The 15418-nt window shown below is 44.1% G+C and overlaps 1 protein-coding gene across 5 annotated transcripts in view; it reads right to left on the bottom strand.

Annotated features, from left to right (window-relative positions):
• The window catches only part of raraa (retinoic acid receptor, alpha a), a 125290-nt gene that overhangs the window by 12347 nt on the left and 97525 nt on the right, over window positions 1-15418 (bottom strand). For 4 of the 5 annotated variants that reach the window (XM_072372951.1, XM_072372953.1, XM_072372952.1 and 1 more), the window contains one exon: window positions 959-1107. The exons of the other annotated variant lie outside the window; for it this stretch is intronic. In XM_072372951.1, coding sequence (XP_072229052.1) covers window positions 959-1107 — 149 coding nt within the window. The remainder of the gene's footprint in view (window positions 1-958; window positions 1108-15418) is intronic. 5 annotated transcript variants of the gene reach the window in all.

Genomic DNA, 15418 nt, shown 5'->3' with positions numbered 1-15418 from the left:
GAAGAGTCAGCTCTCTCTCACACACACCATCTTCGCTCCTTGCAATCTTTCTCATCCTCAAATCTTTTTGTAGGTATTTTCTACAGTCCCTTAGGTGCCTACCCTTGCTTACCATTATTTATTTTTGAACGAATGTGCCTCTTTACCTACTTTTACCTGCTTTCATTTCTCTGCTAATTTCATGATCACCAAAATATAAACATAAACCAACAGTAAAAAACAGATTTTTTTTTTTTTAAACTTATCTTCTGGAGGTTTGAGCTTAGGACCTGGTGGCAACATTTAATCTGATATAGCAGACATGTCCAACTCATCTCTAGCCTCGTTTTAGCTTACACAACTCTGACTTCTCGCCTTAGAAGCAGTAAGATAAAGAGGTCTGTGTGTTCATAATAAGAGGAGAGCATGTATGCACACTCACACACACACACATACAGCGACAATCAACTGATAACAGAGCAGATGGGGGCTATGAGGCCTCTTAAGCACCCGTATAACAACGCTGTATTGATAATAGAAAACCTATATGGACACGTCAGCAAAGCTGATATGAGGAGTAACAGCATTCAAAAAGCAGAAAACCTGCAAAGATGACAAAATCTCTCATACTCTGCACGATAAGAGACACGTCCATCATATGAGAGATCTTGTTTTACAATGTATGAATGTTGAAAGAGGTCACTGCAAGCCGTCTAAGACATATTGGCAGTTACACAACAAAGCATGTGATAATGCCGGTCATGCCGGATCAAATTCCAGCATTAAACCATGAAAAAAATCACAAGGATGTGAAACGCTCAGCATGACCCGGTTTATATTTTCATCATCTGGGCTTAGGCTCTAAAGATGTGTGTATTTTTTTGATTTTTTTTCCCTCTAGTGCAAATCACACGAAGGTTATAAGATTGATGAAAATCTTGCTTGCTTGGCAGATTCAGAGGAAGGCCGGGAGTCTCACCTTGCAGCCTTCACAGGCGCTGACACCATAGTGGTACCCTGAGGACTTGTCCTGGCACACAAAGCAGGGCTTGTAGACGCGGGGTGGCGGGGGAGGTGAGGGCGGGCTTGGCACTATCTCCTCTGAGCTGGTACTCTGGGTCTCTATTGCTGCAGAGAGGAAACAGCAACAAATGCGGGTTAGTGACCACTATCGGATGGAGCACTGACAGAAGTTGAGCATTGAACCATTAGCAGTGGGATAAATATACAATGTCATGAGCGCACACGTGCACTCTGATGTTATACCACTCACAGCAGACAGAAAGGCACTCAAATGCATCCAATAAACCAGAAAAGAAACTAATTATGTGTTGGGGGGGAAAGAAAAACAGCTAGAAATGCGAGGACAACTTCCTGATCCCATAACATGTCTTCAAACAACACACAGAGTTCATAACAGCACCAATAAATCCAGCCATTCAGTATTATTATTATTTGTAGGTGAACAAATGCGTTTGCGAGTATGGGTGCCACAGCAAGGGGCTGCGTAGGTATCAAAGTTTTCTCCTGATACAAGAGTTCTGCCTTATTTTTCAAACCTGTGTCAATCGTGTAAGTGCTTCAAAATACTCCAGAAGGCAAGTTCTCCAATCACATTTAGCATAAACCTATTTTTCCCTCCACAACCTTAACATCACATCAGCAAGCAGGGGGTGAAATAAACTTCACCTTCACCCAGCAAAAGGTTAGAATGACCAAGCAAACAACATATGTGCATGGATTATGGGGACGCAAACTGCATTAACGTAATAGGTCTTAGACTTTGACCTCAGTATCATGTATGTTACAAAACCCAGCTCTTAAATCAATTGTAAAAACAATCACAGCACAGACCTTCACCCCTTAGCTGGATAAGTTCTTAATCCCTATTGGCAAATGTTGACTATGAGCTTGCAGGAATCTGGAGAGTAAAGGGGAATTCTGGACTTCTTAAATGACCCTATTAAAATTTCATGGGTGGTTTAAAAATATCTCCAATTTATCTACGCAGTTAAGTTTAGATTTTGTACTTGTATAATCCTAGCATTTACACAAAATACAAAACAGCAAAGAATTGCTGGAGACCGACCTAAAGAGGCGGGCGTCTGGGGGATAGCACGGGTGAGAGTTGGATGCAAAAACAAATAGAGGAATGAAAGATGACTAATAACTAGATTGATGTCAAAAGAGCAAAACTTGGCTGGTCTCCACAGACACTGAAGACTTCTTTCCCATTTCTGAAATTCAATTAGAGGCACGTGAAGCAAACAGAGATGGTTGTACACTAGATGACAAGCAACTTTAAATTCCTCAAATAGAAACTGGGTTTTGCTCAAGCTGAAGAAATGCACAGGAAACCTGCCAGATAAAGCACGATACATCAGCATATCCTGCATTTGTAGATTTTTCCTGGCCCACCTATTGAGGAGTTTGATCCAAAGCTAGAGGGCAAACCAGTGCAAAACTTCTACAGATAAAAGTCAACACTGATACATACAGCTCACATAGTACCAATTAGTCTCACAGCCAGGTACAGCTATAGGTACGCATATAGGGCTTTGAATAAGGTGGGACTTTCCTGTGATGGCAGATTTGATTATTTGTGTGGATGGGGGGTGGGGAGTGCACCAGATGCTGTTTTAATGAAAAATAATGGCGTAAGAAAAAGGAAATGATCAGCAGCATCTACAGCTGTCACAAGGATATGCCGGTGTTACCGTAATCAATCTCACTCCCAAAGGTAGAGAACACAACGTTAGAAGATCCACGAGACACTTCTTTTCCCATCTGAACAAAATAATTCAAATACAACATGAAGCTCCTTATTTTTTTATTTTTTTCCATGTGGTTAAACAGTCCTTGTATGACTGAGGTATGGATTACGTGAACCCAGAGGCTGACGTATGTGTAATATGTATATTTAAATATGTCATCTATATGACCTATACTATCTTTTTCGAGTAAATGTGTGCAAGTAAATGTGTGCAAGTCTGCTTCCCTGTCTCCATTTACTTGTAGCAGATGAACAAAGATGCAGATGAAGATTACATTCAGAAAGACCAAAACAAAAACCAACCCGATCATCACGTTAACACAAGGATTCCTGGAAAACATAAAAGGACACAATAACTGTTGACCATGACTACGGTTCTTGTGTCCTTTTATTTTCAAAAGGTCTACGGTCTGCCACGTCCGAGAGGGTTTCAGGTGTCTGGGACAGTTAAGCTAAACAGCAACAAAGCTCGTATTGCAACATGTAACGGTGACACTCCATCGGGCCAAAACACGTCCCCAACGAAACCCAGACGTCTTGGGCCACTTTCACACCTGCAACAAGCTCACGAGCTCACCATTTGAAGTGGTCAGTATGATTTCAGGGGTGAAAGGTGGAGTTACGAGGGTGGCACATAAGTGGTAATCAGTGTCTTCATAGGAGAATACAGCTTGGAGTAAATGGTGGGGAAAGGACGAAGATAGAGAATAAAAACGCTTGTGAGGCGAAACGAGAGGTGGTTTTTGTGCAAAGGAGGTAAGGATTCAGTCCAAGTAAATGTGAGAAAAAGGGCAGATTTTGGGCCAGGAGAGAAGCTTTGCTGCTTATTGCCATTATACTGTTGTCGTTATGAGCTATTGTTGTCCGTGCCACAGGGCGATGCAGTCACGACACTCATGTCAAGCAAATTAAGCTTAAACAGAGCAGTCCTTACATAACATGGCATATTTTCTCATTAGCAAAAAAAACACTCCGTTCTCTGCACTCTTCTGCCTCTCTTGATGTGGACTGATTGCGGCGCTGGCTGCGTTATTAGGATAACCACAGACCTTTTTAGCCATGTAAACTGCTGTATTGAAAAAGAGAAAGAAAAAAAAAACAGAAAAAGAAAGGAGAATGAAAGACAGATGTTTTCCACACATATGCAAAAATGGCATCTATACCAAACTCTGAACAAGCTATAGGCTTTCACACGGCCATTAAAAATGCTACATCAGTTGAACACAAACACGCGGATGCACACACACACAGAATGTACACTCTTAATGAGAGCACCCATGGAAATCTAGGACACAAGGACAAGAGTCTGTGAGGGGGCTGGCGACCTGTAATTAAATACAATGGCTGGCTTCTGGAGCCTTGTCAAGTTGAGGCATGGAGCAAAACAATGGCCGGCCTGTGGACAGAAAGACACACAGGCAGAGAGGCTCAGCAGAGAGGACAGAGCTACTTAGCAGCCCTCACCCAGGCATTATTCAACACTAGCCTGCGTCCAAGCTCTGATCAACACCAACCATCATACAAGCCTGCCTATTGTGTGATTCACCCAAAAAAATTAATAGAAGAAAAAAAAAAAGAAAAAAGAAAATGCACAAACACTGGAAAGACTGACTCACTCTTGCTTGGAGAGTTTCCCTCCACACTCTTGCAACATTTCAGCACTGGAAATGTGCCTGGCACGGTTTCCAGACCAGAGCCCCTAAAGAGCCGGCAAAGTCACCGCAGTAACCAATACTTCATGTACAGTTAGAATATCATTCCTTTATCCAATACTGAGCCGCAATGAATGGAGAATAACATTCAGGCATGCAGACTCAGGAACCAGCAACGCTGAAAAGTGTTTAAGTGGGAGACCGGGAGGAGATGCTGATAAGACACCTATTGTAGTTTGGCGGGGAGGTGAAACGCAAAGCATTAATCAGACATTAAGATGAATTAAAGTGTGCAGTCTGGTATGCTGTCAGACCAGTCCAAGCAGCAGGGAATAAACAGCTCAGAAGATCAGGCGTAACCAGTAAAAACAAATGTGACACTTCACTGTGTTTAAATGGCAAAGGTCAACCAAGCTTTAACTGATCTCTGATTATATCTCAAAGTATGAACACCTGTGTTTGGCTAACACAGCACCCCGAAAATTCTTTAAATATCACGTTATACTTTTGTGGCTATTAATCATACTTTCAACATCTTTTCGGCCAGAAATGAAGAATGCACCAATCAGAAAACCAATTCTAAAAGAATACAAGTCAAAGTCCCCAGACACAACTTATTTAGCTCTCTACCTAGATTCCCAGACAAGAATTAAAAACAATGTCTACTTATGCCTGTAAGCTGCCCCCTCAGGCCCTAATAGCTTAATGTACTGAGGTGTTCTCAAACTCAGAGCCAACGCATTGGTGATTTAATTAAGTTCAAGTGTGAGTGGTCTGTAATGCCACTCTTCAAATTCACTTTGCATACATCATGAGCCTCAAGTGCACTTAGAGCGAAGCTGAGCCGTCGCCGCCACTTCCTCCGTGAGCATTTACCACAGGACCAGACTTAAATGGACAAATATGCACAAGACTGAAATGAAATCTATTACGATGATGAACTGCCCTCAGCTGTAACACTGACATAAGATAGCCTGGCAAACATCAGCACTTCAAAGGCAACCAGACCACAAACACACACACATGCACACACACACAAGCCTACTGGCTATTATCAAGCCTCCAGACATTGGGCTGTCTCGGACCAGAGCAACTGAGCAGTTCTTGAGGTTCAGCCCTAGGTTAGTCCTCTGAGATTTGATTACCGTCATCCCCACTGGTTACTGGGCTCGGTTGTGAAGCATATTAATGAGATTTCACCATCATTAGAGGGAAGCTAACTACATTAGCAGGCTGGCAGGCTGGACTGTGGTAAAAAGAACTGGAGAAAATGGAGGCCAAAGGGATGAGGGGGGGGAAAGGGTCTTCCACTTTGTTGAATCCTACTCAGCCGCGGACCATTGTGCTCTCGGGGTTCCATTGGGTTAACAGGACACACACATGCTCACCATTTGTTAAGTACATGAAGGAACACAGAGAGATTCATTTGTCTCTCCATGCACTGAATGTGCAGAAGAAGAGACATCAGACAGAGGAGACCACCAAGTCACAGCTTGCTCCATTAAGGCTAGCTTTGAGGTCTGCCAAAAATAATGAAGTGGGAATTCTAATGAAGAAACCCCGGGGATAGAAACCCCCCTTGCACAACTATCGTGAGTGTCCATAAAAATGATCTGCAGCGATGTAAAAGCTTTAATGTGAAATTAATCAAACGAACAAGTGAGCAGAGCGTTGCTCATGTTTTGTGCTTGACTTGAAGGTAAATACCCAGAGTTTATTTTTGGTTTCCATGCAGGAACGTGGATAAGCATTCGGGAAAATAATACACACATGTGTATGTGGAATGCTTTGTCAGCACTCTTCAATTACTGAGAGGGGAAATGGCACTATTTCCTTGCTTACAGGGAAATCCTGCCATTCTCTAACAAAGAGTCATAACAGCTCTCTGCTGAAAATGGACTGGGTTCCATTCTCTGCCCTCACACTGATTACTGACAGCAAAGCCACGCATGTCATCTGAATATGAGCCGGGCTGAGGGCGGGCGTGCGCGATCACATGCTAGCAGGCACGCACAGACTGACAGCTGTAAGGAGAGTACCATTGGGTCGTGTTTGTGTTCAAACACGGAGTGTGAACAGTTATTAGACGCGAGAGAGGGAGGAATTTAATGGCAGGGCGGGCAGGCATAAGTGAAAACACACACTCACACACACAAGTAGAGAAAGGAGAGCCAGGGGAGGTTAACATGGGGCAGGAGAGCAGACAGCATGCCTCATGCCTCTTATATTCACTGTAACCAAATCCTCCTCTCTTGCCTCTTTCAACCTTCATCTCCCCCTTTTCCCACCTGTGCCCCTTACTGAGTCCAGCCCTCTCCCTTCCTACTTCTATCCAGGGAACAGTTTTGCTTTGCTGCACACCATCGAATTGATAACTACGATCTGGGATGATTTATGTACATACATCTGTTCCGATGTATTTTTTTTCACTTTCAGATCTGTTGCCACGGTGCTCTTGGAGTGCAGCAGGAAGAGCTTGGATCCAACTTGAGTTTAGCCTGATGCCAGTATAATTTCCCGCAATAAACAACACATCACTTTCATCTTGGACAGTTTGCCGTGGTCCACGTTTCAGAGAAACGTCAGGCTGTTGTTTTGCAAACACTGTGGATATTAAAACATAGCAGACAGTGCAGAAATTGATGTGACAGCTTGAGTTTGAATTGTGCACCGCATTTGTAGCCGAGACCGACTCCGAGATCTACATTTTGATGGATAGCTCTCCAAATTGAGGCCAAGTAACTACCTCATCTAGAGCGTTACAGCAAGAAAAACACACATTTGTGAGTGATAAATGAGGGCCCGAGCAGAGGCCGAAGGGCAAGGCGGTGCAGAGCAAGGAGTCGTTCTTGCCTGTTGTGACGATCCGTCCTCAGCACCAGGAAATGGAGGTGTTTGTGTTGGACCAGTAGTGGGGAAAACACCGGGTTGTACTTAGCATTAGTAATTTATGGCATCTTTACATCTGGCTGACATGAGGTGGGGGGTGTGCACACGCAGATACTGCGTATATGACATGCATTTTTTTCTGCTACGAAGGAACACAACAAACACAAATGTACAAACTAGCGTGAACCTGGTGGAGTGTGTGCTTTTTCATATGTTTTCTATGTGTGCGAGCGCCTGTGTGTGTGGTGAACAGCAGCATGTTCTTGTCAAGGCTCGGCCTGTTTTTTTTTTTCTTTTTTCTTTTTTAAAAATCAGCACAGCAGCCCCCGCCGTGTTCCTGAGTCCTTCTCCAAGGGGCCCGAGACAACCTCTCCCTCTGTGCTGCCAGGCCTCTGAAATAACAACACACCAGGTTTTGCTATCAGTGCTTGCCGGCAAATGGAGACAGAACTGAGAACATGTGTGGACATACTGGAGGGTGTGGATGGAGGGGGAGGGGCAGCGAGTGATTGAGCAGATGGCAAAGGTGACTAGACTTTGAGGAAAGACTTTGTGTTAACCGTAGTAGCTGCTGTGGGCTGCTGCTGCCACACGTCAGACTTGGAACAATTAATTATGAGACTCCTGACAAACTACAGGACAGCGGCAACACAAATACACTTCAGAAGTCCAGTCGACACCATGTGCATTCAAAGAAATCTATCTTGCTGGAGAGAAGCACTAGATCCCTGGCACCAACACTTTTTGCAACCACGAGTTAGAAAGTGCACCTCTACCCAGCAGCTGTCAATGCATGCTGAGTGACAGTCGGACTATACGAGTTGGCACATGCCCCAGGGTGACCTGAGATATCTGGCATCAGTTGATGGGGTGGGACATAATGGCGGGCATAGAGGGCAAAAGTCAGCTCTTATCGGCCAGAGAATGCCAGGATGAGTTCAGGCACGCAAGTGTGTTTGAACAGCCTGTAACACTCCATGAATGCACGATACTCGGTGTACGACTGTGCATGAGAATGAAAAGATATCGGCATTCTGAGCAAAGGCTGGGTTGTCAGCAGGGCGTGGGCCTGTCATTAGCAAGACTTTTCAGCAGTTACTCCTCATAATGGTACAGGGAATGTTAGCTGGCAGTGGATCGGCTACTGAACACAGTTATTTACAGTAGCCGATCAGTTGCATACAAGCTCAGTATCCTGACCGAGCTTCATTAGACGGCATGAGGGACAGGTTCTGACAGAGAGAATGAAAGTGCATCTGAGGAGAAAGAGGAGACGAGCAACAGGACAAGGAGAGGATCCGTGACGTACAAGACAAACATGACAAAGGAAGCTAAAATAAAAGCCGTGCACGCTGGCATGTTTGCTCCGGTGTAACTAAAGAGTAACCTCCCTTTGTCAACGATTAAATAATACAGCCTTCCTGGAGTGTCTTCCAGCTGTGATATTTAATGACGCATAATTCAAGATCAAGGTCATCGGTGAGGCATAACAGGAACACACGCACGAGTAAAAGCACAGAGTTTTACCAATTGTTCACTGCTCTGACTGTGAAAATAGCTTTCTAATACATTAAGCCTCAACCGCGCAGTAAGATTGTGCCCGAGTGGGTGATTGTGTGCTTGCTTTCCTTCTTGCATACCAGCAGAGCCAAAGCAGTGCTAAAGTTGGGCCACCCAAACTAGAGTCCCACTGTGTGGCCAATCAAGAAGCCTTAAAGGTTAACGTTTACTCATCTGGATGACTCGGATTCCAAGGAAACTTCACCACAACAACCAAATGAGCTTAGAATTACGACTTAAATCAAAACCTGTAATATGGATTTTGCGGGGTGGGGGGGGTGGGGGGGTTTAGAAGTAATGATGAAGAAACGGGTGCTGGGAAAGAAATAAGAGTTGCGAACATGCGAAGACAGGCTGTGAGAACAGTAAGTCTAAGAAAAAAACGTAATATTTGGAACAGATTATTTGAATTAGTGAGGAGATCATAAACACATTTCTGCTCTCAGCATAAAAAAAAACCCAAAACAATCCCTTGGAAAGGAGGGCTGGAAAGTCCGCCTCATACACAAGTGTGTCTGCCTGCACTGAAATTACACCTATACACATTAACCAGACCCCATTCATCTTTATTGGGCTGAGTGCCACACACAGTGCCTCTCAGTGTTTGGAGGCCAAAGGACTGTCATGAATGCTTATGCTCGAGTGTTAGCTCTTCACTCACTCTAACTGAGAGGTTATCTGCCCATTGACACTCACTAATCCAATGTGACTGGCAGCATTCAAGGCTCTCCGGATTTAAGCGCATATTCAACGATGGAGGAAGAAGGGTCATAAATATGGAGGGGGTAAAGGGCTATTTGCATTTGAGGGTTAAAGTGGACTTGCAAGGACCAGGAGGAGGTGGAAATCCCTAAAAAAAAAAAAAAAAAGAAAAAAGAAAGAAAGAAAGAAAAAAGGAGGGTACAAGGGATAAAGAGAGAGGGAAGAAAGAGAAGAGACTCATGAGGACCTGGGGAGAAAAGAGAGGCTCACCGGGGACAGGCTTTGTCATGTTAAACCGCCTTTCTCAACCCATGTTCTCCCTTCCTCCTCCTCCTCTACCCCTCTCAGTGGATAACACAATAGTCAATCAAGGGGGAATAGATTACGAGGGTTTGATCTTCTCAACTTCAGAGTGGGAGCGTGACAGTGGAAGTGGGGGTGAGGTCGGGAGTGCAGCATGTGCGTGACTCGGCTGGATGAGACCATGTGCTCAGTGATGCTAAATAATGTGGCCTCTCACCGGGTTGTTTCCTTTAAAAATCCTCAAACTCTGGGTTCGTCATTGCATGTGCTTGTCAACATGAGTTAGAGCCAACTGTTAAACTTGCTTGTAATTTAACTCGGCCTTCAAGCCTCAGCAGGTTAATGTGCATTCCGCGGCTGTACATGAGAAACATAATGACAACAGTTCCCTTCATAAATGAGGGTGAACTGAAAGGGTAGAACTGCGGATGTAGAAAGGAGGTATTTGCAAAGGCGTGGACAAGAAGATGAAGCAGGTGTGCCGTTATTCTGTCACTGGTCTGTTAAAGGTCCCGATGATGCTCTGGGGGGGGGGGTTACCATGTCAGCACAGGGGTTAATGGTCTAAACACCTCCGGGAGATGGCCGAATTATTCAAAATGGCAAGACGCACATGAAAATAAGGTATATAGGCATCGGTAATACAAAAAGCTTTCACCCAAACGCATTAGTTGGAGTTTGACTGACTAGTTCTTTTTAGGATAAATTAAGGTGAGTAAATCTACAAAGAGAACACAATGCACGCTATAAATACCTTATCCTTAGCACTCCTAAGCCAGCCACTCCTTTCATGCTCATCCCTCCTAACCATGAGTGATGACACAAATTGGATTCAAATGTCTGATCTGTAGTATCGGGGGGCTCCTTAGTGGAAGATTTGGGCAGAGCGAGGGATGAACGAGTGGGCGGAAAGAGGCAGAATCATTTGTCTTTTGAGTCAGTGCAAATGAAAAAAGAAAATAAGAGAAATAATGTAAAAATAATGGAGGCACTCGTCTATAGGGAGCATAAGTTTGCTGTGTGTTTAGGACAAATGGCTGATGAGAGCAGGCAGTCATCAGGGGAGAGCAGTGGGATGTTACTAGAATTTAATGAAGGACATGTTTAGCTTCCCCGGGTAAGTGTCGTGCTTTTACCCTGTGTGTGTGTGTGTGTGTGTGTGTGTGTGTGTGTGTGTGTGTGTGTGTGTGTGTGTGTGCTCTCTGTCTGTGCCTCTGCAGACACTAATTTCCTGCATGGATCCCTGACCTTTCACTGTAGCCTGGGGGGAGCCATTTGATCACAACGCATACACAAAACACACTATTTCCTGCGATATGGCCGCTCACCAGTCAGTGGACTGGTCTTAGTGAGACAATGTTGATCTTTCCGTTCAAAAAAAGGAGAGAGAAAGGGGGCCTTTAGCATATAAAAAATAAAAAAACAAATTAAAATTCATGTGATATTTAGAATAGATTTGTCAGTTTTATTGTGGACATGGTCGCCTGGAAATAAAAACGCCTCCACGTTATTGCTTCTTCTGTGGATGTCATTTATCACAGTTTATTCCCTTAATAATGTTGATTAGCCAGTTGCTTAAGATTACTGTTCCAGTTTCCATGAATTTGTATGGTTAACGCAACAATACTAAGCTTTAAATATGCATTGGACCTAAAGTTTGTGCTTGAAAGGAGTCAACAAATTCCATACAAATGCACCATTTGTAAAAAACATCAGCATAGTGAGAACAGTGAATTATTATAGGGAATTTCAAATGCAGTGTTTCTTTAAAAGTGAACAAACGAACCAGAATATGGATCTAAGAGTAGATTCGAGCATGCCTCCTCTTTCTATTGGTTTGTGTGTGTGGCAAAGACAGTGAGCATGACTGTCAAAGACACTGAGTGAAAGTAACCAGGAGCGAGCCTTCAGGTGAGCTTTGAGTGAATGCTTCCACCTCTCCCTCCTGCTCTCTTTCTTTCCTTCCTCCCTCCAATAAACCTTTAGCCAGCTGGCCGTTTCTGGCTGCTATCTCTATCTGGCCTGTGTCCTGGGCCTCATTATGACCCTCGGGGTGAAGGGGTCCTTAAGTTTCTGCAACCCAGATATTTCTCATAGTTATTGCGCTGCAACAGGAACGCACACAGCTCAGAGTTAACTCTGTCCATTAAACTAAGTGAGGCCAATCAATTATTCAGCCCTTTCCGATATATAATTCAGAGGATATGGGGAACTGTCATGAAAGGCGGCAAACAGAGGCGGGGAAAGAGTATAGTTCTTTCATGTCAAAGTTGAATGTAATATTAAAAATCTCGAGGGAAAAGTTATCCGATCGATGAGTGGAACATTGAGAGCAACAAAAGCAATAATGCAAATCAGAAAGAAGAATCAGCTGCAGGAAAAAAAAAATGGAGGAAATAATGAAGACATGAAGAGTTACAGGAAGTGGATTACCACAGGAATTATTGGATGTGCCAAGAGTGTAAATCAAAAGGAGCACAGAGAGAAATTGAGGAACAAATGAAACACTTGTACAAAGAAGATGGGGAGGGTGGACAGAGAGAAATCGTGTTTACTTTAATACGTCTTGATTTCTAAATCAACTGAAAAAAATGAGCTGAAAAGAGAGGAGGCGAAGGGAGAAAATTAGGCCAGAGCATTAAAAGTGAGAGGCGTGTAGGCGTGCGTCCTCTGGGAGCCACCGATGTTAATACAGTTATTAAGCCTCTCCACTGAAGACTGCTCCACCTCACCAACCCCCAGCATCAAGGAATTCTCTCTGCCTGCCAGGCAGCGGGCAAGCTTGCATCTTCCACAATGAGATCAAACAGTCCAAAGTAGGCCAGCTCAGGGGAAGGCGGTGATGGAGCTTCCCGCTGCGCAGTGAGGGCAGGTGAGGTTGGTTATGTCAAGCCCATGGAGAATCCCAGCAGGCTTTACGGAAGGGGAGCTTAGACTTCAACCTTGCAATAGCTCCTCCTTCCCTTCTTCTCCCTTTAAAGTCAGCTGACCAGGATTCCCATGCAGCTCTTCCCAGTGCGGGGGATTACTGACATGAAAGGCTTTAGCTAGCATATGTGCGAGAGCAGAGTTTGTGTTTTTTTTTTCCCCACTTGCCAGCCTCAGGATGCATGTCGCTTTGGAGGTTCATTAGAGGTGGTCAGTGTAAGGAGGACAAGCCTGGGTAGCAAGGACAGGGAACTGCACTGTATGCCAGACTTTCATGGGCAGCCAGCAATGCCCGCAAAAGGGAAATAAGCTGGACAGCAAAGCATAAGAGAGACACGTGTGTGGGTGACTAATCGCTGCATTAGGTCCGATCTATAATTCACACCAGAGAGCAAAAGTTGGTGTTGCCGCTCTATACTTGAAAAGACTGTACTTGAAAAACTTGGTAAAAAAAACATGACTTGGCCCTTTTTTCTGGGCTTGTAATTTATATTCCTGAATATGTGAATATCTTTACAGGTAAATTAGCGCAAGTTAGAAAAAAAATGGGGCTTGATGAAACCCAAAAACGTTCAAAATAAAAGACGTGCAACATGAAGAGTGACACTGTAATGTGTTAAACAGGATGGAGATATAGGTCATTGTGTACTAGACTCAATTCACCATCACTGGCCTGTTGGCAGCTACTGGATGCATGCCAAGTCCCCATCAGTCGCACTAGGACACAAATAATATCAGTCATTGAGCCGAGGCTCTCACTCTGTCTCTGTTGTATCCCTTTTCTTATTTCCTCATTCTTTTCCCTCCCCATCCGCTCTCAGCTGCTTTTTTGTTCAAAAGGAGAAAAGGGCAAAAATCCAGAGGCCAAAAATGACATTAAACCCCCTGAAAGCCTCCACAGAGATTACTGTTTGAAAATGCCAGCCCTCCCGGAGCCCTCCCTTCCCTTTCCCGTGCCTGAGATCTCTCTACCTCGCTTTCTCTCTCCTAACCTCCCTCTCATTTTCTTTCAGCTGAGAGGTGCTGACAGCCCAGACACAATAATCCAGCTCTATTGTGGAACTGCTACAGTGGCAGCAGTGCTGTGCAAAGGTTTCCCACGTATGGCGCGAGGGCAAAGCTGGGTGTCCCGGCGTGGCGGTGCCGCTGAACGCTACGAGCAAAGGAGATAGTAGCGCCACGCTGTGCCACTTGACGAGGCTGGTTCAAACTGTTGTCACATTTTCCATTAGTCAGCTCCACGGTTGGAGAAGAGACAGTGAGGAGAGGAAAGCCTATTTATCACAGAGCTAATACTCTTCTGATTCCTTCTCCACAAACAGGGAGAATTCCTCTGAGCCACAAATATGTCCTCATATCCTAATATTATAAACCAAGGACTGTTAACTTTGAAAACTAAGCAAAAGCACAAGTTGCCACTTACTGAATGACATTTTTTAACGGTTTAAAATAAAATGTTAATTACGCACGTTTGCCTTACCAAGAGAGGAGCAAATAATCCAGGTGATCTCATCAGATGGTGAAAATATGGGCGAGGAGCCCATACCACTGTACCAGTGACATCCAACTCCAAAGAAAACCTTAAAGAAGGACTGAATACCACTTAATGCCTTGGCCATATTAAAAGAAAAATGAAAAACCGTAAGACAGTGCTGGCCAAGCTTCTTCCCCTGAAGTGGAAACAGTTGAGAACTGATGTGATCAGCCATATGAGCTAAATTGTTTCTTCCTCAGAACTTATTTGGAAAAAACTGTTTCCATCCCATATTAGACAAATCAACCCTAAAACGGACTAAAACAAAAAGCTCTCTTACCTTTCTCTCATATTTTCATACAACTATTTTAAAAAAAAAAAAAGCCCCTTTCAGCTTCCTGTTAAAAATCTAACGGAACAACAGAATGAGCTCCCTGTGCTCTGCTGCATCCGACGACCCTCTTCCCAAACTGAAGGAACATCCAGGTCGACAGGGCTTTTGAAAAAGATGACTTGGAAAACGAATCAGACAAAAGACGTCTCTGTATCTAGTTTAGTCCAAACGGGAAGACTAATGCCATGCTGAGGGCTTTATCTTGGTTTCTTTCCAAATGCTCTGTCTCTGGGTATGAATATCAGAAAAGCAGGAGGTTATCTACTGAGCCCTGCACCAGGGCAAAGCAGCAAAGAGGTTTGTGACGAATTCATTTCTCCCTGAACAATGAGAGCTCTTGAACATCTGACAGGACAACTTAATTAGTCTGATATCCTCTAAGTGACTATATCTCCCTCTCAGTATTTAACTAATAATGGTCCCTACAAGACACCACAAGTCACAAACAGGGTTGTACAACATGTCTATATGAAAAGAAAGGCCTGCTTGATATCAGCGCATCCCTTTTAACACAAAGCGGTTCCATTCATACAAAACAAAATCCAGTTGTTTCCGTCTTTTCCCAATCGCATCTTTTAACCGTTTGAAGCTGCTCAGCCACAGGACGTTTGTCAGTTAACTCGATCCACAAAACATCTCACAAACAGGCAACAAGCGTAACCTGAGCCTGTCAGCCTCCTTCAGTCGAACATGCTGCGCTATCCATCACCATCTACCACTACACTCTTCCTTCTCACCTCCACCACACTGTTGGCAGTCTATTT

The sequence above is a fragment of the Leuresthes tenuis genome, unplaced genomic scaffold (assembly GCF_036924035.1).
Source record: "Leuresthes tenuis unplaced genomic scaffold, fLeuTen1.0.hap1 SCAF_20, whole genome shotgun sequence".
In the NCBI taxonomy this organism is placed as follows: domain Eukaryota; kingdom Metazoa; phylum Chordata; class Actinopteri; order Atheriniformes; family Atherinopsidae; genus Leuresthes; species Leuresthes tenuis.
Note: the sequence above shows the minus strand (reverse complement) of the source record. Positions and strands in the feature narration are given on the sequence as shown.